The sequence below is a fragment of the Fukomys damarensis genome, unplaced genomic scaffold, assembly GCF_012274545.1.
Source record: "Fukomys damarensis isolate Sample0158 unplaced genomic scaffold, DMR_v1.0_HiC HiC_scaffold_1, whole genome shotgun sequence".
Lineage (NCBI taxonomy): Eukaryota > Metazoa > Chordata > Mammalia > Rodentia > Bathyergidae > Fukomys > Fukomys damarensis.
Window position 1 is genome coordinate 124,909 of NW_022900913.1, and position 15,017 is coordinate 139,925.

Consider the following 15,017-nt stretch of genomic DNA (forward strand, 5'->3'; position numbering starts at 1 on the left):
TGTGCTTTGATAGTGGAAATATGTGGAATTTTAATCTATAGAAAGTTCGTACTTGGTTTACAGGAAAAAGTAATGGCCCATCCACACTTAGAAAGATATTGGCTCATTGTGTTGAAACAGCCTGAAAAAACTCTGGAGTACAAGAAATGCCTCGCTCCTTTCCTTCCCTGTACTTTGGATGTTGGTGTCCAGCATAATCGAATCAACACTTCTTTTCACACGGAAAAGTCCAGTCCAGTTCAAATCCTGCCCATTCCGGCCCTGGGTTCTTCTGGAAGGCGAATCCACTTCGCATCGTTTCTTCTCCTGGCGCTTCCGCTATTCTGCTGGAAGGCGGAACGGGGCACCTGGAAAGGACAGGCCGGGGAAGGGAGGGAACAGGGCACCGCAGCGGACAAGCCCGGACAGGACAGATTGGGTGGCAAAGCGTCCGGGCTCAAGAAAACTCGCCACAGGCAAAGCAGACATCTCGGAGTTGCCCAGCAACCGAGCACCAAGTGGATTGGCCGCACCGACCAGTAACCTGGAGGACATGTACGTCCGGTGTCCCCGGAAATGACGCAGTAGCTGGGCCCTGCGAAGGCGGAAGAGGAGCCGCCCCACCCCAGTTGGAGTCGTCGCCGGTTCTCCATCGATGGCCGCCTACTCCTACCGACCGGGCCCCGGCCCCGGCCCTGCTGCGGGCGCTGCGCTGCCGGACCAGAGTTTCCTGTGGAATGTCTTCCAGCGGTGAGGCCGGCTCCCTCCCCCGCGCCGTCCTCCAGCGTCCTCGCAGTCCCGTCTCCCTCCCGCGTCTGCTCAGGCTCCCTCTTCTGTCCTCCCAGGACTCCTCCTCCTCCTCCTTCCCCTGCCCTCCCAGGTCCTGGCTCTGTCCCTTGCCCTTCTAGCCCCACCTTCACCACGCCCCCACAGGCGCCCACCTGTCCCGAACTGCGGACCCGAGGCTTAGGTCGCGACCGCTGTATCCAGACACTCAGGGTTGAGGGGCGAGTTCCAGCTGACCCTGAGGGTCTTCAAGCACTCGTTTCAGGACAGGATCAGGTAGATTCCGCGCTGTGAAAAGAACAGCAGATCACAAGAGTAGGTAGAACCTCGAGGCAGGTGACCTGTTTGGCAGTGTCTTCAGCCCCAGGTCATACTGCTGACGTAATGGCCATACATAAGTCGAGGGACATGGAATGACTTGGTTTTCCCAGAAAAATCTGTTCCTGTTTGTGAAAAATACTAGAACCTGGAGTAGGTTTGAATTGCTAAAGGTCAAGGGAGTAACCAAGGGAAGATTTGAGATAAGGAACACCAAAGATGCTTCAGTCCCTTAGGGGTCTTAGTTCCTGTGGGTGCCTGTGACATTCTCTCGGAGCATAGTGAAAGATCTTCCAGAGCAATGTTACAGCCATATTTTGCTTTTCCTGCAGTTCTTATCACCAGTTTACCTGGTCTTCTTGCTTTTGTAGGGTTGATAAGGACAGGAGTGGGGTGATATCAGACAACGAGCTTCAGCAAGCATTGTCCAACGGTGAGTTAAAGCCTAATCCACTCAAGCAATTTCTTTTCTGGAATTTATTTCCAAGTACAAAGGATTGTGACCAACTTATTATTACTGATACATGAGGGAGATGGAGATATTTGTTGCTAGCTTCTTGATTATTGTCACTGATGCTGCCCTACTGAACTCTAAAACAGATGTGTGTGAGGATTGGAAAGTGCTGCCTGAGAAATGGGAGCGAGGGTGTTGGTTTTAGGGAAGGGGTGGGAAGTTTAGCTCTGTGCAGCAGAAATTCTTTTGATGTCTTAAAGGTCCTTGAATTTTTTGTTAACTGAATTTTAACTTCTCTGGAGATGATCATTGAAGGCACTGAAGATTTGACAAGGGACACAGAGGTATTTGAAGGGATTAGAGACAGCCTATGCAGTACTTGAGTGGAAGTGTGCTTGTTTGGGAACTGCCGAAACTCTAGAGCCAGACTGAGAAATAGGGATATTGGAGGCTATCACAGCCAGATCATGGGGAGGTGTTCTTGTCAGTGTGGGGAATAGGAGGCCTGCAGGAAGGAGCCGGCAGGAGTACAGGCCTTGTTGGGGGTGCACTGTGGGCTCTCCATGAAGTCATGTTGGTTTCATCCTGATTAATCGTTGGTGATACTTTTAGAGACATTTTTCTTTTAAATACCCTCTGCAATCCCTCAGATGCAGCCATCTTTTCTTATTATATTTACAGGTTGTTTTTCCAAAGGTGTGCCATTTAAGCTGAAAAATGGTCCAGTTTAAGATCTGATGAAAATATTGAAAGGCTCATCTACTAGTGGGAAGCACTTTCATGTTATAGTTGACAGGGCAAGGGAGCAGGCAGCACTAGGCTTTTGGACACAGCCTCACAATGTTGGGGCCAGGCTTAAAGGAGAGTCCCTCACTGTTGGCACATGCTAAGCATTCAAGACCCATTTCTGGTGATGTGTGTTAAGCTGAAGGTCTGTGTTTTCAGAGTAACACATTTGCTTTATAGAACAATAGATGCCACTGATGTCATTTCCCAGTATTAACCTGTGTAGGTCACATGTACTGGGGTGCTATTTCCATGTGTTTATTTAGGCAATTCAGGCAATTAAGAGACTCCATCCCCTCTATGGTGACTTCTTGATTTCTCTCCTCTTTGGTTATTGTTTACCCTTTTTATCTTAAGTGCTTGTTACATCCAGAGGAAGGACAAGGCAAGGTTACTACAAAGACCTCAAGCACACCTGCACCAGCAGGCCACAGCTTGGCAAATCTTGGCCTGAAATTTCCCAAGTGGCCAGAATGAATGTCTTCGTGTCGTGCTTTAAATGTGTGCCAATAGGGTGGCACAGAGCACTCCTGATTCATGCTTCAGGGATGTCTGTTTCCAGTGGTTCTCGTGAATGGTTAAAGGTTTGGGAACTTGTAAAAACCTCCCTTTTGTCGATTTGCTTGGATGTTTGAGAGTACTGGCCAGGTTTAGGTTTTGTGTAAAACTTCGTTAGTGGTGGTCAAATACTGAGCCTATTTGCATGACAGCTCATCCTCCCTGGAGGACTCCACTGGTGATCTGGACTTCTGGATCCGTGTCCTGGCTCACTCTGTTTCAGCAGTGTGATCTTGGGAGAATAGTTGACCTGCTGGGTCTTAATATCTGTATAGCCACCGAAGAGTAAATCAAGGAAATGCAGGCAGTGTACATCCCAGGATGCAGGGGACAGCAAGTGCTTGGGTTAGACACCGTGATGAGTAGTGTTAATCCTGCTGTCCTTGGCCATGGAACCAGCTCAGGTCTTGGATGCTAGTGAAGTTGGTAGTCTGCTTACAACATGTGGGCATGATGCTGAGCCCTTTAATAGACTTTATCTCACTAGGAGTGGGAGGAGGGGAGAAAACACCTATTTTTTTTTTTTTCTTTTTGAGTCAGAGTCTCACTCTGTTTTTTTGAGACAGGGTCTCACTGTGTAGTTGAGACTGACCTGGAGCTCACTATGGAGCCCAGGCTGGCCTCGCACTCACAGTGATCCTCCTGCCTCAGCCTCCCAAGTTCTGGGATTACAAGCATGCGCCACCACACCCAGCTTCAGGGTCTCACTCTGTAGTTCAGACTAGCCTTGAACTCATTATGTAGCCCAGCCTGGTTTCAAACTCACAGTGATCCTCCTGCCTCTCCTTTTGTAGTGCTGGGATTATAGTCATGTGCCACCACACCCAGCTACAACACCTGTTGTGATCTGTGGATTTAGAGCCCCTGTATTTTCACCAGCAGGTGTCAGCCCTCAACAAGTACCTGTCAGAAGGTAACCTTGATCTCAGCTGCCACTCAGTCTCTACCAGGAGCTTCTTGAGAGAGAATTTTAAGTTGCCAAATGATCTTCATCCCCTGGTGGGGGTGGGGACCCTCTGCTCATGGTGAGTGTGTGAGAGCCAGCCCCATATGGTCACTGTTAATGCTGAGGATGGCCTCTTGCTTTGCCCTGGAGGCACAGAAGGCTGTATGTCCCACACACCTGTGGTGCTGCTCTCTTTGTATCTTGCAAATTCCATAAAGTTTAAGTTCTTTCTTTTAAAAAAATTTTTTTTAAAGTTTAAGTTCTTTCTGGTGTAAGGCAGATTATCAGTGAGCACACATTCCTAGTCCTTTTACAGCCTCACAGAGCAGGTGATGGCAGCATGGAGCTTTGCCCACTCACCTGTGATGCAAGTGGTGGCACCTCCAAGCCTCCCACTCACCTGTGGTACTGTCATTGTAGAGCCCAGTTCTGAACCCAGAGATGTGCTCTTGGTGCACATCACACCACGTGCTGTGTGGCTTCTTTTCCTCACATTTGGGCATTCACTGCATTTGCCTTCTGGAGTCTACACCTGCTCACTGACCTTTTGCCTGTAAGGCGCATTGTGAATCCCCTGCCTTGTCTCAGTGGACAGTGGTTCTACACTACTGCCCTTGGCCCAGCGTTCTCCTTTTCTCTGATGCTTCCTATCTTAGTTATTTTCCTGCTGCTGTAATAATTCTCCAGACCAGATGATTTATTTGGGGAAATTCAGTTAGCTGTGGGCTTTGGAGGTTGGGAAGCCAAGAGCATGGTGGGGCTTTAGCCAGCCACGGTGGAAGGTGGAAGGGCAAGATGGAGAGGAAGGAGCCATAATACCCTTTCACCAGGAGTCCCCTCATGCTGTGACTCGCCCACTCCAAAGAGAAAGGCCCCATTTCTTTCTCAGGAGTGGGGTCCTCATGTCTAATAGTGGCGCTACTGTCACCTTGACTTTTGGAGGGGACAGCTTTCAAACCACAGCTCTCTCTGGCTCCTAGATTGTAAGCTTCATGATGAAGGTTCACAGTGGTTCTATGCACAGCACAGGATGCTTGTCACTGGGTGGACTGTTCTTAGTGCCTGTGGTTGAAACCATTTTGACTTCTGGTTACTCTCCCAGGATTGGTCTTCTGGTTTTGCTTTTTTGGGGAGGGGATCGGGGATCAAACTCGGGACCTTGTGTTTGTGAGGCAGGTGCAGCACCACTGAGCTAAATCCCCAGCCTTGGTCTTCTTTTTGATATTGGAACTAAGTAATTAAGCCAGTTCAGAAATTTTTTTAATTTTTTTTTTTTTTGACACCAGAGATCAAACTCAGGACCTTCCTCTTGCAAGGCAGGCGGTGGAACCATTGAGCTAAATCCCTGGCCCTTTTTTTTAATATTTATTGTTTATTGGTACATTTTAGGTATACAGTACAGTTACATTCATCATTGGGATCTTGTACCTTTACATGATCCTCTTGGTCCTTATTTTTCCCCATTCCCCAGCCCTCCCTTCTGCCCCTCCACCCTTCCCTGTTTACTAAGACATTATTTCCATGTTTTTCCTTTTCACATTTTTTTTCTTTTCCCTACCCTTCCCACTTCCTCTACTCTTTCAGACCTTTTCTTCCTATTACACAATATCAGTTATACATTTTGATCCTTACTTACACTTTTAGTTTTTCACATCAGAGAAACTTCAGTATTTACACATATGTGACTTATTAATTTCACTTGAGTATGGCCTCAGTGTGCATCCACTTAGCTATAAATCTCTCTAGTTTCTCATTCTTTATGGGTGAGTAGTACTCCATTTTATAAAAAAACAAAACACATCTTCTTTATCCAGTCTCAGTTGATGGGCAATTGGGCTGTTTCCAAATATTTAGCTATTATAAACTGTGCCGCTATAAACATGGGTGAGCATTTATTGTAGTGGTATGATTCTTTTAATTCTTTTGCAGAGAAATAGCTGGGTCAAATGGGACTTCTAATCCTAGTTGTTTGAGGTATCTCTATATTGATTTCCACAGTGGTTGCACCAGTCTGCACTCCCACCAACAATGAAGAAAGGTTCCTATCTCCCCACAACCCCACCAGCATTTGTAATTGGTTGATTTGATATCAGCCAGTCTTACTGGGGTGAGAGGGAATCTCAGTGTTGTTTTCATCTGCATCTCTTGAATGATCAGTGATGTTGAACATTTTTTCATGTGTTTATTTGTTGCTTTTACTTCTTTTGAGAAATGTCTGTTCACTTCAGATGCCCATTTTTGAATTGGGTTTTTATATTGGGGGGGTCTGATATTTTTGAGTTCTTTATATATTCTAAATAATAGACCTTTGTCTGAGGAACAGCTGATAAAAATGTTTTCCCACTTTGTGGGTTGTCTCTTAGCTCTGCTTATGATTTCTCTGGCAGTGCAGAAACTTTTTAAAAAGATGAGAGATCCCAAATGTTGCTTTTTCTTTTTTTTTTTTGGTACCAGGGATCGAACTCTGGCCCTTGTGCTTGTGAGGCAGGCAGCAGAACTACTGAGCCAGATCCCCAGCCCCTCAATTGTTGAGTCTCTGTGCTAGTTCCCATGCTACTGAGGATTTGTTCATAAAGTCTTTTCCTACGCCAATATCTTCAAGAGTTCTACCCATCTTATCTTCCAGCAAGTTTAGTGTTTCAGGAAATCTAATTAACATATTACTGGTAGGAAAGTGAAGTCACCGAATTTCCTAGATTCTTTCTTCATCTCAGTCTGAGCTTCTGGGAGCTGTGTTGCCATCGGATTGACACCATACTGAGAGTGTCTGTGAGTCCCATGGGATCCTCTTGGAGCTGTGTCCACAAGGGAGCTGCTGTGATCAGCAGAGAGGAGGACCACATGACAGGACGCTCTCTCTCCCTTGACGCTAGGGTTACAGGCATGCACCACCATGTCCAGTTCTCTGGTCCTCTTTCTGAAATAATTTGTTACTGACTGTCTTCAACTTAGTCCCCACCACCCCCCTTTTTTTTAGTTTTACACTATTTCTTGGGATTATGAAAAATTGATTTCTCTCAAGCCTCTTTTTTTTGTGCATTCAAAGTAATTTGCCTTGGGGCCAGGGATTTAGCTCATTGATTCTGCTGCCTGCTTTGCAAGCACAAAATCCAGAGTTCAGCACCAAAAAAAAAAAAAAAATGTAATTTGCCTTAACATATTGGTATAATTCAAGAAGGCATTTTTTTTTTATCCGTACTTCTTCTTCTTTTTTTTTGATCTTGTTCTCTTTTGAAGGTAATTCTAGCAGATAGAATTCTAATTAAAACTCTGTCTGATAAAAGAACTGGGACATCCTGGGCGTGGTGGTGCCCACCTATGATCCCAGCACTTGGAAAGCTGAGGTGAGATTGCTGTGAGTTTCAGGCCAGTTTGGGCTACAAAATGAATTCAAGGCCACCCTGGGCTACATGGCAAGACCCTCTCTTGAAACAAACACCACCACCCTCAAAAGAAGGAACTGAGAAATCAGATCATATAAGCCGTAATTCTATGGAGAATAATCATCCAGTCAAATAACTGTCCTTGCACATGGGCCCCTTATGGGTGATGTTTATAGCCCTGTGGTGAATCAGTTTGGGGTTTACCTATAGCTTTCATCCCTGGGTTAGCCTCTCAGGCTTGGTTGTACAAGCCCTCACGTCTCTAGGAAAAGCCTGTTCATGCCTAGCTCTTGTGCAGCCATGGGAACCAAATTCTAGACTGTTCTGAGACCATGGGCCTCAAGCCAAGTTGTGTCACTGTGCCTAGATGGTTTACACCAGGGATGTAGTTTGTGACAAACACCTGCTTCCCTCTGAGCAACTGGGGCTTGGTGATAACTCTGGAAGACTCTGGACTCTCAGGCTCAGGACAGCTACCCTGAAGGTGGCCCACATAGCGCTGTGGAAGATGTGAGCATGGCTCCCCAGTCTCTGGAAGCTCGTGCTTGCTTTTCCACCTGCTCGTTCCTTGGCCATGTGCCCCTTCTGTGTAAAATCACTATGGCCCTGAGTCTTGTCTTAGAGAGTTGTCCAGCCTGAGCGGTTTGGGGGACCCCTCAACACAGCCTGTCATGTCTCCTGTACCCAAAAACTTGCCCAGCTTGAGTTCCAGAGATAGCTGATATCCAGTCTTGTGTGGTGACAGCAGAACATGGGGAGCTTCTGCTGGGTTCAGTGGATGATGCTCTCTCTGGGTTCAGTGGATGATGCTCTCTCTGTGTGGGGGTCCTCTGGAATCATGGCAGCCAGAAGGTCCTTGGTGCCCTGGGCTGAGCCCCTGTGAAAACCTTTGCTCTGAAGCAGGTGCTAATTTTTGCAGGCTTGCCTTATGGGATTCTGTGCAATGGTCTTCTGTTTAACAGATATTGTGTCATTCGTTTTCAGGCACATGGACCCCATTTAACCCAGTGACTGTCAGGTCAATTATTTGTAAGTATCCCTGAAGACAGGGGATGTTGGCTGCTTCTGTGGGTGCTGCTTAGATGAGCTTGTTTCTACCTTGGCTGCAGCTTGGCGGTGGGCCCTGGCATCCTGTCCCGCTACCTCTGCACCACTTTTCTTTGTGTGCATCACTTTGTTTTGTTTTTGTTTTTGAGATAAGGTGTCACTGTACAGTTAAGGCTGGCCTTGAACTCACTATATCCCAGGCTGCACTCGCACTTACAGTGACCCATGTGCTTCAGCCTCCCAGTGCTGGGATTACAGGGATGCACCTCTGTGCCTTACTGATTCTTTAATTTTAATTTACAGCTTATTCTCTTTTTCAGTTTTTAGTCAAGCCCTATTGGGTTGTTTTGGGGAGTGGGTCTTTTTTTTTTTTTTTTTTTGGGGGGGGGGTTTTTTTTTTTTTTTTTTTTTTTTTGATGCTGCAGACGTTATGCTTGCGAAGCAGGTGGCAGAACCACTGAGCTAAATCCCCGGCTGGTAGTCTCTTATTACTTGTTTATTTTTTGTGATTTCTTCTTTTGCTTCATATGATATTTTTAAAATTTTGAGTGTATTTTTCTATGAAGAACTACACATATAAACTTCTATGAAGGACTGTACATTTAAATGTACTATCTCTGTTTTCCTCATGACCCTGAATCCTTGAGAGGATGGCCTATGTCTGATTTGCTCCTGCTGAGCTTCACATGTGGTTACTTTCCTTGATATTTTTGTAATTTTTCTTTGTGTTGAGTTTTTGTGTTTGGATGAACTCAGTAGAGCAAACCAGGATCTGAGTTGGGGTGCATCCTCCAAAAAGGACTTGTGCTGTTGCTACTGGCTAGGTTGTGGGTTCTTGTGAGGCAGGCGGCAGCACCACTGAGCTGAATCCCTGGCCCTCCAGGTTCTTTTTAATATGGGATCTTTGGTTCATTTTCCTACTCGGCAGGGCCAAGGCCTATGTCTGAGGTGTCCAGTGAAGCCTGCTTCCCATTCTGTACACAAGGTTTAGACTATGGGGGCCAATTACCCATATGTCTTTAGGGTCTGTAGTGCATTGTGGAGACTTGCAGGCACTGCATGGAGCTGATGCAGGCAAAGGTATGTTATAGAGCTCCTGGGTGAGCTGATGGGGGCTGGGCCTGCAGCCCTGGGGATGATGTGGATGGGGCAGGGGCACCTGTGCACCTCCCTACTGGAGCTGGGACATGTGTTGAAGCCAGCCACAGCAGTCCCTTGTCCATCCTCCATGCAGCCTGAGTCCCAGGCAGGGATATGGAAACCAGCACTGGAGACAAACCTGACTGCACGGTATGGAGGATCAGTGACACGGTTTCACAGTCTTTCTTCACATGAAATGCCATTGAATGATACCGCAGTCTCCATTCAGCCTCAGTGCCTGAGGAGGCTAAATGGTTCATTTTCTCCTCAGTAGTATTAGACTGAGTTGTTATGTTTTATAGCCATTTTGCAAATATACCTACATGTACGTAGTTAATATATAATGATCTGTTCTTATATATTTAGAACTAGAAGTATACTGACTTGTTTGGTTTTATTTCATCTCATTTTAGTCCTGGGGATTGAACCCAAGGATGTCACACTGAGTTACCCTCCCAACCCTGTTTTATTTTTTATGTTGAGACGGACGGGGTCTTACAAAATTGCTAAGTTGTCCAGGCTAGACTCAAAAGTAGCCATCTTCCTGGCTCAGTCTCCTGGAGTTACAGGTATATACCACCATGCCCAGGTGAAGTCAGATCTTATTATTTAAAAATCTAAAGCTAACAGGACAATAGTCTTGGGTCTCTTTTTAAAATTAAAATACATAGGCTTCCATTGACCCAAGAGGACTGTTCTGAGCTTTTCTCAGGAGATGTAGACCTTGGGATACTGTGGCCCAGGATTAGAAGCCAGCAGAGTGGGGGATGCTTGACTTCTGTACCCTAGGTTCTTTCTTTTCAAACTGAAATGCCCACAGTGGGCCTGCTTTCTAGAAGCTACTTCAGTACAAAGCATTGTTTTTTTGTATTTTTGGTACCAGGGATCAAACTCGGGTCCTTGCACTTATGAGGCAGGTGACCGAACTGCTGAGCTAAATCCCCAGCCCCCTTTTTTTTTCAAAGCATTGTTTTAATTTTTACCCTGATGCCACCATAGTCCACTGCATACCTCTGAGTGTCCATTCTGCCTATTGTTATTTAGAGCTGGACTGGATGGCCATCCCTTATGACCGCTGGTGGAAGGGACAGGGCTTTTAGGGATTGAGACATACTCAGTAAATGAGCATTTCTTAGCTGGGGCTTAGAACAGCAGGTTGGTGCTGCACTGGTGTGTGGAGGACTGTGGCACCTGAGCACATACACCGTGGTTGAGCCTGTTTAGAGTAGTACCTTACTGTCACTATTGTCCACTTTGTCTCAGCTATGTTTGACCGGGAGAACAAAGCTGGTGTGAACTTCACCGAGTTTACGGGTGTGTGGAAATACATCACAGACTGGCAGAACGTCTTCCGCACCTACGACAGGGACAACTCAGGGATGATCGACAAGAACGAGCTCAAGCAAGCACTCTCAGGTTTTGGTAATTCACTTGTCTTGATTGTGTAGTGTATTTCATTTTGGATCTTAGGGCCCCTGCAGGGCTCTTTGCGTTGTTAAAATTACTGACCTTTAACCCAGCCATGTGAATTTCTGTTTACATTGTACAGGTTCATGTTTCCTATTTATGTCATACAGGCCTATGTTTGACATGGAATCTTCTATGCAGCTTTTCATCCAAAACGAGATAAGGGCTATGCAAATCATCTGTTCACTTTTGTGAAGTGTGTGGATGTCAAGAACAAAGTTGAGAATGTGGCTTTTTAAATAACTTAAAGTGGATAAATAAAAAAATGGTGTGGAGCAGCTTCTGTTGCATAATACACCAAAATACACAGAAACCATGATAAAGTAACCATAAGAAACCATACTGTAAGTTACCAGGTGTAGCTCTCAGTCCATCCAAATTTTACTGTTCTGGAGTTAGAGGAAGCACACAAGCCCATTCTCAAGTGCATCCAGCCTGTGAGCGTGGTGTGTGTGCACATATGGACACTCCCATTGGGCTCAGGTGTGTGACAGTGTGCTGTGCTTCTCACAAATGTTCATAGTACCTCTCCAGAGCATAGCCAAAGCTGCCAGAACTGGTCTTGGGCCTGAGAGAAAGCTAAGATTTTGGAGGTAGGGGGAGTACAGGAATTGAACCCAGGGCCTCATCCGTGTTGGGTAAGCACTATACCACTGAACTAACTCAATCCCCAACCTTTTTTATTTTTTATTTTAAGATAACAACCTTTTTGACTGGCCTCGAACTTGGTACCCTCTTGCCTTAGTTGTCTTAAGTAGCTAGAATAATAGGCCTGAGCCACCACTCCTGATGCTGGTGTTTTTATTTACAAAGTAAACACCAAAATTTTTGGAACCAGCCCAATCCTTATTTCACTGATATTTTTGTTTGTTTGGGATAATTTCACTCCGCTTTCTTCATCTGTCTATATTACCAGACCTGTTTTACTTGAAAAGTTGCTTATAAATGCCTTTTAGAAAATTGGTTATGATGTAATATATATGGCTTATTTGAGTCCCACCACCCTAAAGTTCATCACTTCTTGTGGCTGCTAATGCAGCTCCTGCACTTCTCCCCACCTCTCTAGCATGTGCCCTGTAGCTCTCTGCTCTTTCTCTCTTCTCGCCTTATGAGTCTGTCCATACAGCTGTTAGAGGTACTGAGTCTCCCCTGGGAGTTGTGTTCAGACCTCACTAGTTTTGAGCCAGGACAGGATGACTCCAAATTGGAACACCGGATGCAGATGACTTCGCTGTACCTTAAGTGGGGGGACCTGGTAGGAGTCCTAGCTGGCTTCTACCTCAAGGGACAGTGATGAGAATAGCCTGCATGGAGAATGGCCCTAGGGTCCAGAGAGGCTCCCTGGTCCTGGACAGGGCCAAGCAGGGAACAAGGAATGCCCAGTGCTGCCTAGTGGGGCGAGAGCCACTTGGATCTGGGGATGGGCCTGGCATGTGAGTATCATGGAACATCACCCTGCTCCAGGCTAGAGGCCTTGGAGCTCTTTTCAAGGTGCTGGGAACTCATGGAGATGATAGTCCTGTAGTCCTGGGCTTCCAGGCTGTCTGCATCCTGGGCAGACCAGGAACATTCCAGAAGTCGTCATGGATGTGGCTGCACTTGAAGGTATAGCTGGTCAGAAGACAGCAGGGGGGTGCCAGCCTCTTCCTGAGCCTTTTCTGGGGGAATAGCACTATGTGCAGAACTTTCAATAGTATTTCTATTTAGTTTCTTCCTGTACGTGATTTCCCAAGGTTGTCTCCCTTTAGCCTCCATGAAAAGGAGTGTAAGCTTTACTTGCATATTATTTTCGAAGGCTTTTGGTGGTAACTGTTAGTAGATTGGCTTTAGAAGCAAATATCCCTCTTCTTTTTTGACTCTTGAAAACAGGTGTATTGTGTGAGCTCAATAGTGGCCAAGGGACTTGCCACGGATCTCTCAGGCCAGTCCTGGTGGCACTGTGTGACTCACAGTGCCTGCTGGAGTCTGATAATCCCTCCACACACTCAGATCGTGTTGACACCTATGGCCAGGTCCTAAGACTCAAGTGGGCACAAATACCTCCCCAACAGTTGGCTGCTTCACCCACTGCAATGTGGTGAGGAAAAGTAGCCCTTACCCCCAGTTCCCCTGCTTCCCCTGACTTTCATTTTCCTCACCCAGCCTCTCTGGCAGCTTGTCATTTGCTTTACTAGCCTGACCTTCATTCTCACTTTCCTATGACAGGAAAATTGGAAGTTAGGTACAGGAGGAGGGGAGTTGCTTCCCTATCTGGCAGACTGGATCCTCTGCCTTTTCCCATCTTCTCTTCCCTGCGCTCTTCAGACAAGAGACCAGCACTGGCTGTCTGTGTCTGGTCCACATCTGCTTAGGCTGCACCCTGTGAACATGTCCCAGGCTCTGTCTTCAGTGAGCTCGGCTCAGTCAGGGCTGCTGCCTGACCTGCCAGCCACATGCCTGGTGTCGGGAGGTATGGCAGCCGTTCCCACCTGTTGCTTCTTTGAGCTTCAGTTGGATTGCTATGTTCTGCTCAGCCTGCAGGGAAGGGTCATGTACTGCCTGCCATCTCTTGCTATGGGCCCCTGAACTGAGGAACCAGCTCACTGGCCACTCTGCAAGGTGCTATGAATATGTTGGCATGTGTGAGTCTTAGTGAAATGATTGTCTGTACAGGTAATTAACTGTGAGATTCACTCAGGCAGTAGGTGTGCATGTCCTTGCAAAGAGACCTGCAAGATGGAAAACCAGTAACAGCCTGTTGGCACTTGGATCTTTTCTCCTGAGTCTGTAAGGACACCACAGTCACACAGGTAGTAAATGGTTCCTGAAGGACAGCAGACCAGGTGCAACCTCCTTTAGCGTGTCTTCAGGAATGTCTGGGCACATAAGGTGTGTCCATCCGCAAGTCGTCAAAGCCATCTCTCTGTTGGAGACCTTTCTAAACATGTTCAACAAATTGAAATGGAGTCATATGCTTAATCCTCAGATCCACTGATTATGTGGGGGTCCCCATTGGTTAACCTCTTTTCTCAGGTCAGCATCTGTTTAACTGGAGCCTTCTGTGATCCTTTAGTTTTCAAGGCATTCTTTGGTAATGAGTGGCCTAAGCAGTGAGTCATTCAGAACTTTGATGTCAAGGTGGCTGCTCTAGGTTCAGGACACCAGGCCTGCCTGCCCTGGAGGCAGCTTCTGTGTGCACAGCATGGAGTGAGTGCAGTTAACTAAAAAGCAATGGGCTCACAGCAAATGACAGGACCGTGGTGGTGCATCCTTGCAGGAGTTGATACTGGTGTCCAACTAGGTCACATAATAGTACTGGAAATGTAAATTTATTTCAGACCAATTTAAGCCGCTCTTGGTTCTCAGAGAACATTTAAACAAATTCACACTTTTACTCCTACCCAGCTGTCATTTGCTGTTAGGCTGTGGAGTCTTGGGAGGGAGAGCTGGGGCAGTCAGGCACCTTCCAGCTCTGCTGACTCTGATCTTTGCTCTTTCAAGGCTACCGGCTGTCTGACCAGTTTCACGACATCCTCATTCGCAAGTTTGACAGACAAGGACGAGGGCAGATCGCTTTTGACGACTTCATCCAAGGCTGCATCGTCTTGCAGGTGACAGTGGTGTCCTGTGGGTTTGCTGTGGCCATGGAGGCCAGGTGGGGCATGAAGGGGTGGCCATCAAAGTGGGCACCTGGCCTTTTTATCAGTGGATCAGGCTCATGCAGGGTTAGAGTTAGTCTCAAGCCAGATGTGGTGGCACATGCCTGTAATCCTAGCACTTGGGAGGCTGAGGCAGGAGGATTGCCATCAGATCAAGGCCAACCTGAATTACATAGTGAGACCTTGTCTCAAAAAAAAACAAAAACAAATGAAAAAAGAACCTTGTCTTTGAAGAAATAATTAGTTCTGTTAAATGAAGTATAAACACTAGTGTTAATTCTACTCTTGAAAATCAGTCATGTACTACATAATGACTTTTTAGTAGGTGTCCCAAAAGACGATAATGAGCTGGAAAGCTCCTGTCTTGGTGACATCGGTGCTATCATAACATTATAGCACCAGGTATTACATATTTACAGTAATGCTGGTGTAAACCTTTCCTGCCACTGGTAGGAAGAGTCTGGTGTGCAGTACATAATTCTTTTTTTTTTTTTTTTTTTTTTTTTTTAGCGGGT

At 46.3% G+C, this 15,017-nt stretch overlaps 1 protein-coding gene across 3 annotated transcripts in view; it reads left to right on the forward strand.

The window, feature by feature from the left end:
• The first annotated feature begins 615 nt into the window (after positions 1–615).
• Positions 616–15,017, forward strand: part of Pdcd6 (programmed cell death 6) — an 18,156-nt gene continuing 3,754 nt past the window's right edge. The window contains exons 1-5 of one of the 3 annotated variants that reach the window (XM_010604029.3): positions 616–729; positions 1,455–1,516; positions 8,195–8,239; positions 10,661–10,819; positions 14,345–14,454. In XM_010604029.3, the coding sequence (XP_010602331.1) occupies positions 635–729; positions 1,455–1,516; positions 8,195–8,239; positions 10,661–10,819; positions 14,345–14,454 (471 nt within the window). In that variant the 5' untranslated portion in view covers positions 616–634. The remainder of the gene's footprint in view (positions 730–1,454; positions 1,517–8,194; positions 8,240–10,660; positions 10,820–14,344; positions 14,455–15,017) is intronic. The other 2 variants (XM_010604093.3, XM_010604143.3) reach the window with 2 other exon arrangements.